The 17,773-nt window shown below is 41.7% G+C and overlaps 1 protein-coding gene across 2 annotated transcripts; it reads right to left on the bottom strand.

Moving 5' to 3' along the window:
* Nucleotides 1–1,603: 1,603 nt before the first annotated feature.
* ankrd33ba (ankyrin repeat domain 33ba) lies at nt 1,604–16,585 on the bottom strand. 2 transcript variants are annotated; one of them, XM_077624727.1, is made up of 8 exons: nt 16,542–16,585; nt 16,369–16,449; nt 14,420–15,008; nt 6,985–7,114; nt 6,759–6,899; nt 5,536–5,677; nt 5,248–5,446; nt 1,604–2,680 (listed from the first exon to the last, which is right to left on the bottom strand). In XM_077624727.1, the coding sequence occupies exons 3-8, from the start codon at nt 14,837–14,839 to the stop codon at nt 2,138–2,140; spliced, it is 1,575 nt and encodes a 524-aa protein (XP_077480853.1). In that variant the 5' UTR covers nt 14,840–15,008; nt 16,369–16,449; nt 16,542–16,585; the 3' UTR covers nt 1,604–2,137. The 2 variants fall into 2 exon arrangements, with proteins under 2 accessions (XP_077480853.1, XP_077480852.1); XM_077624726.1 differs by lacking the exons at nt 16,369–16,449; nt 16,542–16,585 and having other exon boundaries at nt 14,420–15,116.
* Nucleotides 16,586–17,773: the final 1,188 nt, after the last annotated feature.

Raw genomic sequence — 17,773 nt, 5'->3', positions numbered from 1 at the left:
ATATATCATAGGAATTAAGTTAAGGCCATACTCAATTTCTGAATGATTTGCCAAGAACACAAACATTGTAATATTCCGATAAAAAATCTTAATAATACGAGATTAAAATCGAACATTATACTATTACAAGATTCAAATCTTAATACTATAGGTTAAAGTCAATTTGTCTTTTTTTAATGTAACTTGAAGCGGAAGTACAGACTTGAAATTTTGCTGACGTTAAATCTGTGAGCACAAAACTGATTTTCGTGTACTATGACCAGATTGAAGTAATATTAGGAGAGGAAATAATACATGATACCACAAGATTTAGTTAATCATGGTGTTTTTAATGTTTCGTGAACCGGAACTTGTTGGTTTTTCAAAGGATTGACTTTTGGTGACATGAAGTCTGTGCGGGCAAAAAACTGCTTATTGTGTAATATTAGTAGATGTAAATAACATTGAAATGAACTGTCATACAATTTTTGATTTGAGGACCATCAATTGAATAAACAGCCTCAAACAAGAGTGTGAGTGTGAATGGTTGTCTCATTGTGGCCTGAGATTCACTGGCAACCAATTCAGGTTGTGCCACATTAAAAAAGTACTCTAACATGCTGTTCCACCAGTACCCGGCAGGGGTCTGCAATTAATGTTCCAACCTGAAACTCCCACTCAGCACTCCTGAAAGTGCTGATCCAGAATGAGGTCATGCTGTCTGTCTTCAATCCCCACGCTCTCCACTAGCATCACATGGTCACACACTCTAATAACTACCATGGCTGCATCCTCTGTACTGCTTCATCTTGTTAAAATGTATCCTTCTCTGAATTAATGAGGGATTTGGGTCATATAAAAAAGGAGGGCTCGTCTGGTGTTAGTCATAATCTCAGTTTACACTAGAAGATAACAGCTGGTTCAGCAACAGTCATGACCTAAATATTATGTCATGCTTCCGAGATTAATACGACTGTCGAGGTCACCCGTTGGAATTATGTGCAATCATGTATCAATCATTGTACAAAGTGCAAAATGGCCTTTTTGCCTCAGTTGCTTGCTCACGCTGGCTTTACTTGGTAAGTGCATGGCTGGTTTAAAGGTTTCTTCCTAAAATCTTGTTGTAAGTATCAGAAAACAAATAAGAATGAGTAGATTTTAAAAAATTGCACTCAAGGTGACTTTAGCGTACACTCGATTTAGATGCAAATGTAACAAATAGTGCAATACCAGAAAAAAAATCACTTTTTTTTCTCTCAGAACAAGACTTCTGAATTGTGAATCATCTTAATACAGGGTACTCGGATGATTCGCCTAAAGACGTTTCGCCGACGGACGTTTGACAGACGGACAGGTCGCCGAGGTTGAAAAAGTTGTACACACACGATCCGGGGCGGGGCGAGTGCGCGAATCCTGTTTCGGCGAAACCTCCGTTCGGCCAAACGGCCAAATGACCGTTCGGTGGAACGTCCATTCGGCAACCTGTCCGTCTGTCAAACGTCCGTCGGCGAAACGTCTTTAGGCGAATCATCCGGCCACGATAAAGGTGGAACCGTGAAATGTTTTGTGGTCTGCTGTTGTATATTTATATATATTACATCTTTTGTGAAATGATAAGGCAGCATTTAAATGATGGCAAAATAGTTTATTACAAAATACAGTGTGATTACCAATGTCTGCCATTTTACTGAAATATATTGCAACAGCATTTGCCATTTGTGCTTAGTGTATTGGAAAAAATATTCCAGTACAAATATAATTATATTTCTGTATTATTTTCAGATAATATAATTATATGTTGTTTTGCTGGGTTCGAATGAGTTCTTTTCCGGCCGGCTCCAATTCCAAGAAAAAAAAGAACAATGTAAACAAACTGTTATAAAACATTGGCCCGGCCGTGATGGTTACTTTTAAAACAATAAATATGACAAATAATCTTAAAAACACTTTCAAGTATCAAAAACCCTGGGTAATCCATATTTGCCATTGCTAATAAAGCTAGCAATTCTACAGCTGGTGATAATCTTAAATGTCACTATGCATCCATTTCAAGTTGATGGACACAAGTTCATGGAATACAACTGGTATATCTAGTCACCCTGAGTCGAATAATGCCCAACCAATTGGCTGTTTTTGGTATAGCGTGCATAAAAAATGACTACTTCCTAATCCCGACAGTGAGGTGTCTCTTGGTTAAAGATTCCAGCCTCCTCCTTTCAGCCTCTTCAGCTTTCCTCCTCTCCTCTTTGAGCTCCTTATATCGCCACTTAGGAATCTGCAGCAAGTGCCTGCCTCCATCTTTGGCACAACTCTTCCTGCGAACCTTGTCAGGCTCATAAGTAGGCGTAGGGGCCTTGGACACCCTGACCTTGGGGATGGTAAAGCCCGGCCTCACGCTGCATCTCCTCAGCATCATGTGCAGAGGCAGAAGGCTAGTCCTTCGTAACTCAGTTCCATGATCAGACAACATTCCCAGGCTGGAGGTCCTGACTCGGGGCATCGTGCTCGGAGTCTGAAGGCTGGCCCGCCTACCGGGTGAGGGCTTGGGAACTAGAGTCACCCGTGAGTTTTGGAACAGCTTTAGGTGAGTATCTACCCTGTCCGGGTTGATGGCGCTGAGCTCTTTGGCGCGTTGGAGATGGAGGATCTCGGGAACTGCGTAACGCCGTTTGCCCACACTTGGGGGGCTCTCAGGGCACACCTGAAAGAGTGTGATTATATAATTCATTCGTTCACTTTCCAAGCTACTTATCTTCACAAGGGTCGTGGGCAATGTTCCCTCTAATTTTTTGTTTGTCTGGGGAGAAAGACAACCTCCCTGAGCACACTGAGTACCGGTGTGAGCAACATCATCATTGCTCGCTATATATACACATAAATGATTTAGTAATAATAAAATGTAATGATTAATATCTATGAATGGGCGGGCCGGCGGATGAGTGTCCGCGCGTCGGCCTCACAGCTAAAAAAAAAAATAATAATAATAAATGGGGATTTTATTTTGTGCGCTCCATATGATTTGCTGTGCGCAGAGAAGACGAGAGTAGTGCGCAATTAAGCACGCGCGCAGCTTAGAGGGAACATTGGTCGTGGGGTATCCCTAGGCTAGCTCAGTGTTTCGCAGGCGGTGGACACCCTGAATTAGTTGCCAGCCAATTGCAGGGTACAAAGAGAATAACAACCCAAGCATAGACCTGCTCATACCTAGGGACAATTTGAAGTAATCAATCAGCCTAACATGCCTGTTTTTGGGTGGGAGAAAACTAGAGTCCCCAGAGAAAAAACACGCAGGTACGGGGAGAACATGCAAACTCCAATGGGAATGCCGGAAGCCATCAGGGATTAAAATCTCTGTGCCACCTGATTATGTAATAGTACACTTTATTATAGTAGTGAGTGCTGAAACACTGTTATCATGTAAACACAGTGTGATTATATGTTATGTTATGTAATAGGGCAGCCCGGTGGTGCGAGTGGTTAGCGTGTTGGCCTCACAGCCCTGGGGTCAAATCCAAGTCGCGTCCACCTGTGGGGAGTTTGCATGTTCTCCCCGGGCCTACGTGGGTTTCCTCCGGGTACTCTGGTTTCCTCCCACATTCCAAAAACATTCATGGTAGGCTGATTGGACACTCTAAATCACGTGTCAAAGTGGCTGCCCGGGGGCCAAATCTGGCCCGCCGCATCATTTTGTGTGACCCGGGAAAGTAAATCATGAGTGCTGACTTTCTGTTTCAGGATAAAATTAAAATGAAGAGTATAGATGTATATTAATTTTCCTGATTTTTCCCCTTTTTGAATCAATAATTGTAATTTTTTAATCATTTTTTTCTGTTTTTAGTTCAAAAATCATTTTGTAAAATCTAAAAATATATATAAAAAAAGCTAAAATAAACATTGTTTTAGATCTACAAAAAACTGAATATTCAGGGCTTTTAATCCAGTTCTTTTAATCCATTTATTAAAAAAATCTAAATATTATATCTAAAATGGTCTGGCCCAGGTGAAATTAAGTTGACGTAAAAGCGGCCCGCGAACCAACCCGAGTCTGACAACCTTGCCCTAAATTGACACTCTAAATTGCCCCTAGGTATGGGTGTGAGTGTGCAGGGTTGTCCGTCTCCTTGTGCCCTGCGATCGGCTGGCCACTGATACAGGGTGTTCCCCACCTCTGGCCCGCAGTCAGCTGGGATAGGCTCCAGCACCCCCCGCGACGCTAATGAGGATAAAGCGGTTCAGAAAATGAGATGAGATGAGAGATATTATGTTATAGTAGTGAGTCTTGCCCAATTATTCATAGGGATAAAGGTATTGCATTTTATGCACTTTAAGTGGACTACACATTTTTTTCATACTTTGGGTGGGCCTGCTTATAAGTGAAAATAAAGTCACTTAGGTGTGACAAAAAAAATCACACTGACCGCCAAAAGAAAGGCATGCTAGTCATACTCTTTACAACCAGAGGTTAGCAGATAACCAGAGTTAATGTTGAGATCCTCTGACAAGCAAATGACGAGGAAGTGACCCAGAAGCCCAAAAAATCAATGGGTAGAAAACCCACAATAAGTGAACCCAAATCAAGGAGTGACAAAAAAAATCAAGAGGACCACGAATTCCCACAAAATTAACAAGTGAACCGAGTTCAAAGCATCAAGCAGCAAGTGATACTAAAGTTGAAGAATTTAATGGATTTGGTAGTAATTTGGAGTGAGATCGAGAGTTTGATAAACTTTGGTGACATTAGTTCGGTGTAATAAAAATTGATTTTGGAATAATTTTGGGGTTTTATTTGATGCCCGGTGATTAAACGTTGATGAGAACGACTTTATATTGCTAATGTAGGTGATATAATTTCTAACTAGAAGATTTTCAGATGTAGCTGTGCCTTGAAAAAAAAATTAATTGCAAAAAATGCAGCTGCAGCTCAAAAAAGGTTGGGAAACACCTGGTTTAGGCTATACTTATCCGAATAACTGTTATTACGTCACATTAATAGACTGCTATCTATCCTCTTTTTCCCCATTTAATTATTACTAAAATGCGTAATGTTTCTTCTAGTCTCTGATCAGATAAAATGCCTTCTAATCCTCTGCAACATGTTTTTTTTTACTCTTTATTGTGCATTTTTGACTGAGGACAAAGGTTTAGAATTATCTACGGATACCACAACATGGTTACAAATCACTTATTTATACAATATATTCTAAATGTAATGTTTAGTGTACTATGTACTAAAACTAGGAAAAGGTGATCGATTTTACGGCCACTCACCGTATGGCAAGATATTGCAATGAAAGGGCTCTTCACGGCTGTCGTCACAGACACCAGGTGGTCGATGACGCCAGCGTCCTCGGGGTTGGTCAAATTGGCGATGTTGAAGATGTCGCGCATCGTGTCGGTCAAGCGCCTCAGACAGCCTCGGGGCTCACGAGCTTTGGCCACCATTGAGGCCAAGGGGGGCCATTCTAGACTGAGAACGTGACATGACTGTAATACTAATGGAGCTGCCATTCAAGCAAGTCAAAGAACAAAACCAACAGGGGAAACTTTGATTTTTACCTGTACGCATCACACATTTGATCTGGAGTGGACCGTTCCATCAATCGACCCATCACCCAGGCAGTTTCATAGCGGCCGGTGAACAAGGCCCACTCCCTAGCGGTCAATTGACGGCCACAATCCCGTGCGTTCAGAGTGGCTCCTGAGGGAAAGACATCGTGACCGGACGTTTGGTCGCCCGGACGTTTGGTCGCCCGGACGTTTGGTCGCCGGACGTTTGGTCGCCGGACGTTTGGTCGCCCGGACGTTTGGTCGCCCGGACGTTTGGTCGCCCGGACGTTTGGTCGCCCGGACGTTTGGTCGCCCGGACGTTTGGTCGCCCGGACGTTTGGTCGCCCGGACGTTTGGTCGCCCGGACGTTTGGTCGCCCGGACGTTTGGTCGCCCGGACGTTTGGTCGCCCGGACGTTTGGTCGCCCGGACGTTTGGTCGCCCGGACGTTTGGTCGCCCGGACGTTTGGTCGCCCGGACGTTTGGTCGCCCGGACGTTTGGTCGCCCGGACGTTTGGTCGCCGGACGTTTAACAACATGACAGAGAATTTACTGTTGAAACCAGCTCTCAAAATTATATTCATGAGAGAGAGTTTAATATATAAATATCTACTGTTGAAACCAGCTCTCAAAATTATATTGATGAGAGAGTTTAATATTTAAATATCTACTGTTGAAACCAGCTCTCAAAATTATGTTCACCCGGGCAACCAAACGTCCGGGCCACCAAACGTCCGGGCGACCAAACGTCCGGCGACCAAATGTCCGGCGACCAAACATCCGGCGACCAAACGTCCGGCGACCAAACGTCCGGCGACCAAATGTCCGGCGACCAAACGTCCGGTCACAGTTAGAATGGACAGCTGGCTGATGAGTTGATCATTCGATTCAGGTGTGGTAGAGGAGAGAGATAAGGAAAACAGACTAGATAGGGGCTCTCGAGGACCGGACTTGGCCACCCCTGACGTAGAGTATGGACCAGGGGTGGGCAATCTGGTCCTCGAGGGCCGGTGTGGGTGCAGGTTTTTGTTCCAACCGATCCAACACAGACAGTTTAACCAATTATATTTCTCCTGAAATGAGAAGCATCTGACTGCAATCCATTGATTGTATATCTATCGTACCAGATTGGTGGAAATGTTTACTCTTATGGGTTTGGAATGAAAACCTGCATCCACTGCGGCCCTTTGTAGAATTATTTGCCCACCCCCGGACTAAAGACATACTCCTCACCTGCCATCATGAGTGAGCGCACACATTCAACGCGGCCCTGCATGGCAGCTTTCATGAGAGCAGTAAAGCCATGACAATTTCTCCTCTCAATGTCCAAGCCTGAGTAGTAGTTGAGCAGATAGTTGGTGATTGTAATGTGACCTGAAAAAAAGACAAGACATAAAGGGGACATTCTTAAGCGTCATTTTATCATTATGTGTAGAGGGTGAGAATGCAAGTGACTTACCTGCCTGCGCTGCAGTGATGAGGGCTGTGTTCCCTTCACTGTCTTGCCAGTTAGCATCGACATACGGGCACTGAGATAACGCTATGACAACATCAACATAACCTTGGTAACAAGCAACCAGCAACCCCGTCTGAAATTTCAAAAAGTAAAAATGAGAGAAAAGCAAAGAAGCAGAGAACAAACACAGCAGTGATAGGAGGCAAGGACTTTTGTGAATTTATACGACATGTTTTCACTGCAAACCGAGACATGGTGAACTCAGTGGAAAAATAAGCAAGACTCTCTGTCTGATGTTTCGTGCCAGAAAAGGAGGTTGTGTTTGCATGCGCATGTGTGAATGTCACTCTGTGTGGGAGTGGGAATTTGTGTTTGCCTTAGAGATGACCCATGAAAAATCAGCTGAAAGTAAAAGTAAAACTGGGCACTTTTCTGGTTGAGTCATAGGCCAATACAAACAAAATTGATGATGTACAGGTTCTTAGTTTACTTTTCATAGGGGCACACTTTGATTCAACCATAATACTGGTAGTATAATTCATAATTGTAATGTATACTGTTATACCTGTAGTGTTTAATATTATTTAATAATATATTCTAACATTCACTCATTGACCAAATATCTTTTTTCTATAAATATATACTGATTATTATACATTTTTACTTTATAGATGAATACTATATGCTATAAGATACTATATTATGAGAATTGTAGGTATCGTACAAATATACAATGCTAAATACAATTTTCAAGCAAAAATACTATGCAGTAATTTTTTTTTTTAAAGAACAATAGACTTATATGGCAATAGATATCTGAAAAACCTATATATATATACATACATATATACATACATACATATATACATACATTCATACATATATACATACATATACATATATACATAAATATATAAATATAAAGGTTTTTCAGATATCTATGGCCATAAAAAACAACATAAAAGGTGGTCAGAGAGAAAAAAAACAAGGCCAGTTTGTACTTGTCACATACATAAAAACAATACTGCTTTATAGACAGCACAGGTGTTTAATAAAGTATTCACAATTAAAATAGCATGGCAGTGTACCACCCAAAATTGCATTTAACTTCTGCCCTCACATATTTTCTTTTTTTCTTTATCGATTCAGGGTATCCCCAGTCTGGTGCCCGGAATTAGCTAGGATAAGCGCTTGCTTGCACTCTACTGACTCAAAACTAATGCAACAATCAGTCCAAAATTGATTAATCAGCCCTGATACAAAAAATATAAAATGAAAAATAGGCCTCCATGATCGATAGATACTAGCCATTCGTACATAGGTACTAAGTTTAAGAAAGACAATCGATTCATGACTGACGATGGACTGATACTTCGGCGTTAGTGTGAAAAACAACAACAAGAACTACTTAAGTGTGACTTGACAGGTCTTTACCCAGCCAAAATTCAGCTTCAAAGCACTGTACTGTTAATGTAATGATATCCAACAACAACAAAAAATGCAACGACAGTAAAGTATTGGGTCCAACCACACCATGGGTACTCGGATGTTTGTTCGCCGGATGTTTGGTCGCCGGACGTTTGGTCGCCGGACATTTGGTCGCCGGACGTTTGGTCGCCCGGACGTTTGGTCGCCCGGACGTTTGGTCGCCCGGACGTTTGGTCGCCCGGACGTTTGGTCACCCGGACGTTTGGTCGCCGGATGTTTGGTCGCCCGGACGTTTGGTCGCCCGGACGTTTGGTCGCCCGGACGTTTGGTCGCCGGACGTTTGGTCGCCGGACGTTTGGTCGCCGGACGTTTGGTCGCCGGACGTTTGGTCGCCGGACGTTTGGTCGCCCGGATGTTTGGTCGCCCGGACGTTTGGTCGCCGGACGTTTGGTCGCCCGGACGTTTGGTCGCCCGGACGTTTGGTCACCGGACGTTTGACAACATGACAGAGAGTTTACTGTTGAAAAAATTATATTCATGAGAGAGAGTTTAATATCTAAATATCTACTGTTGAAACCAGCTCTCAAAATTATATTCACCCGGGCGACCAAACGTCCGGCGACCAAACGTCCGGGCGACCAAACATCCGGGCGACCAAACGTCCGGGCGACCAAACGTCCGGCGACCAAACGTCCGGTCACGCCAACGTCCGGGCGACCAAACGTCTGGCGACCAAACGTCCGGTCACGCCAAGAAGTACCATTATTTAAATATAGTTTCACCTGTAACTCAAAAGAGAGCTTGGGCAGGTCCTGGAGCATCAACATGAACTATCTCTTCGAACCTAAATTTAAGGGTAACCATGAAATTCCATATATAAACAATCCCCTTGAACTGCTGTGAAATACACATTTCCATGCACTGGATTTTTAGCATTTCCCTCATAATGCTAGCTTCCTCAGCCAGAATTTATAACCCAGATGTAATGGGCATGTTGTAAAACAAACAACTTAACTAATAAAACAAACCATGCTGTCAGCCTAATGCAAGTATAATTAGTACATTAGCGTTGTCTGGCCTGGGGGCCTTGGGGCAACAAGGGAGGAATGTTTTTAAGGAATAATTGCTAGATTGTCTGGAAAAAGTTCGCATAAAATGCTTGGTATTGGTCTACACAAATCTCTTTGGTTGGACTCGCTCATAAACACAGTTGCATACTCAAATGCACTGTTATTATTGTTTTGGATACCTATCACTGCTTATGAATGGGTGTATTCTGAGCACTTTATCTGAGGATGCTACTAATTCTCACCCGGCAAAAAAAGACCACTCACAAAGTGAATTGAAACGCAGTCTTGACATGAGAGCTCCCTTAGAATCGTTTCATTTACTCCAAGGAAAATGCAGGCAAGGGGAATGCTTTTTGATTATTTTATGGAGATTTTGTATCTACTCCCTGACATTTAATCTCCTGTGTTCCAATTCACTGGATTCCTGCTGGCCTCGCATAACCTTGCCTTACGCAAATCATAACTCCGAAATTGATATAATTCCAACTTGCTTTTTTATTGACGTGCTAGTTTCTCTGTGAAATGTTACACCTTCATGATGATGATGATGAAATTCAATACAGAAAACAACACTTAAGAGAATAATAATGGCAAGTCTATGTAAGGGCAGAGATTGTGTGTAGAATCTTATTTTGGGAGGGCGTGCTTAACTTTGTATGGCATTATAAAGAACACTTGTTCAGGCAGTGTGGTAGTACATTTGTCTCACACCTCATAGGCTCTGGGTTTGAATTCTCTGTATATTCTTCCTGTACTTGCATGGGCTTTCTTCCAGCAGTTTTCTAAAAACATGAGCCACTAGCAACTACAGTGAAATATTTTTATGGCTGTGATTAAACCTGGAGAAATGTATGCCTTGGTGTTTTTTCTATGCAAATGATAATTTCTTCTGTACAATTCTTTTGTGGCAAATGCTGTTTTCATCAAATTTAACCACATTCCAAGCACCCGTCAAATCAATATTTCATGAAAAATCTTAAATGGCATTCCCATGGACTAATATACATACAGATGAACTGGCAATAAAGTGAAAACATCATTTCCCTTTTGAGTTTTCTATATTTTTCTGTTCATAATCATCAATTTCTGTGATTTTTTTGGGGGGATCGGGTATTAGGGTTGTGGCCATCTTGTAAATGGGTGTTGGCCCAGTTGTTTTACTGATGGAATCATCAAAACTTTATGTATGTTAATCGTGAAACTTAACATTCATTTCGACCCTCATAATAAAATAGAATGTATATAAAACTCACAAACAAGCTATTTTTTTATTATTATTTTTTTACCTCATTTGAAATCACTGTCTCTGTGGATTAGGCTGCATATCGGATCATGCAAAGAATTATGCTCATGTTATTATTAGCACACCGAATAATCTGGAGATGATCCATTGCCAGAAATAGAACAATTTATCACGCTCACTCACTCGACGAGGCATGTAATTATGTATCCAGCATTAATATACAGTAGAACATTTTTAAACTACTGATTAAATAAATGTATCTATACTTCTTCATCCATCCAAAATGTTTTACCATTTATTTCTTCCATTGGGTTTAAGTTAAAATTTCAATATTTAAAAAGTACATTATATAACAGTACATAGATCAGAGCGCAGAGGACATTTCCAGTCAATAATGAATGTGTTAACCTGGAGCTATATCAAATCACATGTGCATGACCTTAATTTTTCCCATCATTCACATTAGGTGCGCTATTTGCAATCACTGGGTGTTGTCCTACAATAACATTTATAACATATAATCTAAAAACATTCTATATTAGTTCTTCCTTGTCCCTGAGCTCACCCGGTTTGGAAAATGTGGTCGAAAGGAGGAGAACGGGGGGCTAACGAGAACAGTGGCCTCATTTAAACTGGATAGATTCCGTGTGGAAGGGGGGGGGGGGGTGAACACATTTCAGCGTGCCTGTGAGTGTGAGCAAGAAACCCTGGGTTCACATCCAAGTCGGTCCACCTGTGTGGAGTTCGCATGTTCTCCCCGGGCCAGTGTGGGTTTTCTCCGGGTATTCGGGTTTCCTCCCACATTCCATAAACATGCATGGTAGGCTGATTGGACACTCTATATTGCCCCTAGGTATGAGTGTGAGTGTGAATGGTTGTTTGTCTCCTTGTGCCCTGTGATTGGCTGGCCACCGATACAGGGTGTTCCCCGCCTCTGGCCCGGAGTCAGCTGGGATAGGCTCCAGCACCCCCTGCGACCCTAATGAGGATAAAGCAGTTCAGAAAATGAATGAATGAAAAAAAAGAAAGTATGGCTACAGGGACATTGAAGAGTGAGGTTTGATTCTATTTCTGTCTGAAGAAATGGTGTGTGATTGTGGTAACAAGGAGAATAAATAGATCCACACCCCAGGCCTGATGACCTCCAGACCTGTTCAGTCAAGAGATCACTTAATTATATAGAACTGATTTGATTATTTAAATAGGTGAACATCTTTAAAAAAGGAATTGAAATTACATGATCCAAAAAACTCTTACCACTACCATGTGGTTCATTTTACAGAGTATATGAATAATCGTCAATCATGCGGAGACTCATTATCCATCCCTTTTTTCTTTAATAATTCATTGTAATATGCCCTTTGATCGTCTGTCCACCGATTCAGGGTGTTCCCGCCTCTGACCCGGAGTCAGGTGTGATAGGATCCAGTACCCCCCATAACCCTAATGAGGATAAAGTGGTTCCGAAAATGAAATATATGTATATATATACACTTATATGTATGTATATATATATACATACACACACACACACACATATATATATATAGATATACATACACACATACATATACATATATATTTACATATATATATATATACCTATATATATACATATATACATACATATATATACATATATATATATACATACACACATATATACATATACACACACGCATATATATATATAGATATACATACACACATACATATACACATATATATATATATATATATATATATACATATACACACATATATATATATATATATATATATATATATATATATACGTACACACACATACATATACATATACATATATATATATATATATATATATACATATACACACATACATATACATGTACATATATGTACACATATGTATATATATATATATATATATATATATATATATATACATACATATATACACACATACACATATATACATATTTATTTTTTCCTGTAAATTTATCAAGGCACTCCTATGATAATAAAGTACAGTATAGAGTAGTATTCCAAGGAGGTCAGACTGTATCCTTTCTCAAAGCCCTAAAATAGTCCCCTAAGCCTTGACCAAAGCTGAGGCTTAATTATTTCTCTCCAGCATCAGAAGCACACTGAATGAACTTGTCTCAGTGTGTCAGCAAGATGTAGCCCTAAAATAAAAGTAGAAACTAAAGCACTTTTATATGCAACATTTATCTATTTGGCTGGTTGTGTCAGTCATTATTATGACCGCATGGGTATTTACTGATCAGGGTTTTGGTCAAAGCCCACAATGACACTTATAGTTAGGTTGGCCAGGTCATTTCGAGATAAAATGAAAATAAATCAACGTATAAATGTTTGAAATACTTCTTTGAAAGTTGTTCATTCATTTATTTTCCAAACCGCTTATCCTCACAAGGGTTGCGGGGGTGCTGTAGCCTATCCCAACCAACTAAGGCCACCAGGCGGGGGACACCCTGAATTGGTTGCCAGCCAATCACAGGGCAAAAGGAGAAGGAAAAATCATACATTCACACTCATACCTAGGGGCAATTTAGAGTGTTCAACCAGCCTACCATGCATGTTTTTGGGACGTGGGAGGAAACCGGAGTATCCACTGGGGATTGAACCCTCAATCTCAGAACTGTGAAGCCGACGCGGTAACCACTCGTCCATCAGGGTGCCCATTGTAAATTGTATTATTCCTAATTATTCTAATTATCTAAATGTTTAAAGATAAAGATGAAGTGTAATTCATTCGTTCAGGGTCGTGGGGTGCTGGAGCCTTGCCCAGCTGACTTCACCCTGAACTGGTCCACTACTAAAATCAACCAAAATAACTGCTGCGCCAGTTATAGATTAAAGTATAAATGTTTATGCAATATTTTATTTCGGTGTCATCTTAGATTCATTATTATTCACATTATTATTCATTATTATCCACTAGTTATTTAGTGAGCTAATTCCATCCATTCTTAATAGGCCAACCTTGTATCCAATGTAGGGCAGGGAGTGATCATTAATATATATTCATTCATTCATTTTCTGAAATGCTTTATCCTCACTAGGGTCACGGGGGTGCTGGAGCCTATCCCAGCTGACTACGGGCCAGAGGTGGGGGACCATTCACACTCATATCTAGGGGCAATCAGCCTACCTTGCATGTTTTTGGAATGTGGGGTGCAACCGGAGTACCCGGAAAAAACCCACGGAAGCCCGGGGAGAAAATGCAAACTCCACACAGGTGGACCGACCTGGATTCGAACCCAGGACCCCAGAACAGTGAATCTAACGCGCTAACCACTCATCCGCCGGGCCTCCCCATTAATATATATTAATTATGTAATCTTACATTTTTATTCATTTTAGTCAATGTTTTAATAATGATGAACCCAATTCTAGTTCTATTAATGACTGTGATAGACTCCAGGACCCCCGCAACCCGTGAGGTTAACTGGTCCAGAGTTTAAATTTTCATTCATTTCAGTCAAAGTTTTATTTCTAAATAATTGTTCTTTTGGTTAAAAAAAACATTTATTGAAAGATTTATTTATTTTCTCGCCAGAAACCAGCTTGAGTGCAAAACTTACCCTAGACTCCGACCAATAAAAACCAGACTTTTCTCTAACAAAACTACTGTGTATACATGAAGTGGCCATCATAAAAGTGATTACATATGTATGAGCGACATACGTACCCTGTTGTTACGGTCTTCCTGCATAACTTCGTCCTCGCTGAGTCCATGCCTTATCATGATCCGAACGATAGAGGCGTTGTTGGTGCAGCACGCCCGGAAGAACGACACGGGCTCCGGGTTATGAGGCGACGTGGAGCGCTCGGAGTCCGCGAACGCATCATCATCGGGCGGGTAGAAGGAGTCATCGGACGCGATGCTCCTAGTGTCGTCCAAGTCCTCGAAGTCAACTTCTTCAAAATCTTCCTCATCATCATCGTTCTCTTCGTCATCCTCACACGAGCCAAGGTGGTCGTCCTCCTCAACTATGGTCGGGTGGACCTGAGCGATGCCCGCGCCGGCTTTGTGCTGCTGCTGCTGGGGTTGCTTGACCCGGAGCGACGCTGCGACTCCCCCATCCCTGTCGTCCGTGATCAGCACCATCTAACCCCGATCTGGGCGCGGTCATAGGACTGGCCTTCTCCACCAGGCTCGATTCCAATTCCAAAAATGTCTGGGCCCAAAAGTTTACGGTACACACTCCTCATGCACTCCTTGGGTGGTCCACTGTCATATCGCCCGGGTGCCCATCAGTCTTGCGAGTGAGTGGAGCCTTCAATGAATAAATGAATAGAGCGTTTACAATAAGTATCAATTGAAAACACTGTGCATCCAAACATGAGATGTTGGGCGGGGAGAGACACACAAAAGAGAACATGCCGTCTCCTAATCCGATTAGATGGCCCCGGGACGACAACCCTCTCCCCCTCCCCTCCTTCTGTCCTCCTCCCATAAAAGTACAGTTGTACTCGGTTTACGACGTTGTCCCGTTCCTACGACGGCGATTTAGGATCTTTGTTATTGTAGCACTAAATCTTCTTGTTTGAGTTTGTATGAAATACAATTTTATTCCATAAACACTCGATTTATCTACTCAAGTCACTTATTTTCCCCAAAAGTATGTAAATAAATATGTATAGGGCAGCTCGGCGGCGCAGGTGTTAGCGCGTCGGCCTCACAGCTCTCGTGTCCTGGGTTCAAATCCAGGTCGGTCCACCTGTGTGAGGTTTGCATGTTCTCCCTGCTCCTGTGTGGGTTTTCTCCGGGTACTCAGATTTCCTCCTACATTCCAAAAACATACACGATAGGCTGATTGGACACTCTAAATCACGTGTCAAAGTGGCGGCCCGGGGGCCAAATCTGGCCCGCCGCATCATTTTGTGTGGCCCAGGAAAGTAAATAATGAGTGCCGACTTTCTGTTTTAGGATCAAATTAAAATGAAGAGTATAGATGTATATTAAATTTACTGATTTTCCCCCTTTTAAATCAATAATTGTCATTTTTAAATCATTTTTTCTGTGTTTTTAGTTCAAAAATCATTTTGTAAAATCTAAAAAAATATATATTAAAAAAGCTAAAATAAACTTTGTTTTAGATCTATAAAAAATGAATATTTAGGGATTTTAATCCAGTTCTTTTAATCCATTTATTTAAAAAAAATCTAAATATTATATCTAAAATGGTCCGGCCCACATGAAATCGAGTTGACGTTAACGCGGCCCCTGCTCTAAATGGTTTTCTCCTCGTGCCCTGCGACCGGCTGCCCACCGATTAAGGGTGTCCCCCGCCTCCTGCCCGAAGTCAGCTGGGATTAATCTCAGCACCCCCGCAAGCCTAGGGAGGATAAAGCAGTTCAGAAAATGACTGAATGAATAAAACGGGATATATTTAGAAAATCAAAATAGAAAATTGAACATTGTTTTTCCATAAAGTGAAGACGAAAGTCGCAATGATCTTACTAGGTTGGTGGTAGTCGGGTGGACTCAAAATAACCCTTGACACCACCCATTGTAACTTTACCATATCATTAAGGGAGAATACAACTATTACCCTTTTAAGTGCATCACGACTGAACACCTGTAGCGGAAAATACAAGTACATTAGTTCCAGTGTGTGCCTATTAACATCCTACCTTGTTCTATGCCCCCGCTGAGGGTTGAAATTGATCTCCTGCGGCTCGCCCATCATTGCTATGGTACCAGCTGGGTTGTTGCTGTGTAAGCGACAGTCACTTTTAGCAGTTAGGGTACATATTTGCATGCTGTTTATCTCTTCATCGGCCGAGTGGTTAGCGCTTGGCCTCACAGTTCTGGGGTCGAGGGTTCAATCCCAGGTCGGTCCTCACTGTGTAGAGTTGGCATGTTCTCCCCGGTTTTGCATGGGTTTTCTCTGGGTACTCTGGTTTCCTCCCACATCCCCAAAACATGCATATAGGCTAGTTGAACACTCTAAATTGCCCCTAGCTATGAGTGTGAGCGTGAACGGTGGTCCGTCTCTTTGTGCTGGAATTGGCTGACGACCAGTTCAGGGTGTCCACCGTCTGGTGCCCATAGTCACCTGGGATAGGCTCGAGGGACCCTTGTGAGGCTAAGTGGTAGAGAAAATAAATATCTCTTCATCAAGTAGTTACAGCACAACTTTTTTCACAATCAGAAAGTTTTATCAATAGCACATTGTCAAGTTAGTAGAAATATAATTAAATATAAAAATAAAGCACTTAATCATTCATGTCTATCATCAACATTCAGAAGTCTGGTGTCCAGCAGATACACTGTAAAAAGAAAACTGAACTGTCTTAAAGCTGAATGCCTTGCCCTCAGGAAAGCCTGACAGCAAAGGTCTGTACCTGGGTGTGTGTTAAAATATGTTCTCTACTGTGTTCTAAAAGTGTCCTGGAATTTGTTATGACGGCAATTTCACAATTGTAAAAGTGTTTAGTTGGTGTACTTACAGTGTGGTTGGTAGTGAAATCCTTCACAATGATGTGAAGACACGAGCAAAACTAATCTAGGAGGCTATTCCGAGGCTCCAACAACAGCATTGAACAGACAACTAAATCTTTCGTACAAGCTCTGGCTGGGATAACAATTTGTCTGGTGTAATTGGTATGATATCCTGACAGAAGGCGGCTTATCTTTCATTCATTCTCCAAACCGTTTATCCTCACAAGGGTTGCGGGGGTGATGGAGCCTATCCCAACTAACTATGGACACCAGGCATGGGACAGGCATGAATTGGTGGCCAACTAATCGTGGGACACAAGAAAACGGACAACCACTTACTCAAACGCATATCTGGCAATTTAAAGTGTTAAAACAGTCTACCATGCATGTTTTTGGGATGTGGGAGGAAACCTGAGTACCCAGAGAAATGAAGATTAAAAAAAAATACTGTATTTTCCTCATTGTAAAGCCTAACTAAATGACTTCATTTTTTATTGAAGGTGCACCTTATAGAAAGTACGGTAATATTTAATTCATGTAGAAAAATGGTAGGCCCGCGGGCGAGTGGTTCACCTCATTGGCCACACAGTTCTG

The sequence above is a fragment of the Stigmatopora argus genome, chromosome 17 (genome assembly GCF_051989625.1).
Source record: "Stigmatopora argus isolate UIUO_Sarg chromosome 17, RoL_Sarg_1.0, whole genome shotgun sequence".
Taxonomy (NCBI): domain Eukaryota; kingdom Metazoa; phylum Chordata; class Actinopteri; order Syngnathiformes; family Syngnathidae; genus Stigmatopora; species Stigmatopora argus.
This window is presented reverse-complemented; position numbering and strand designations above follow the sequence as displayed.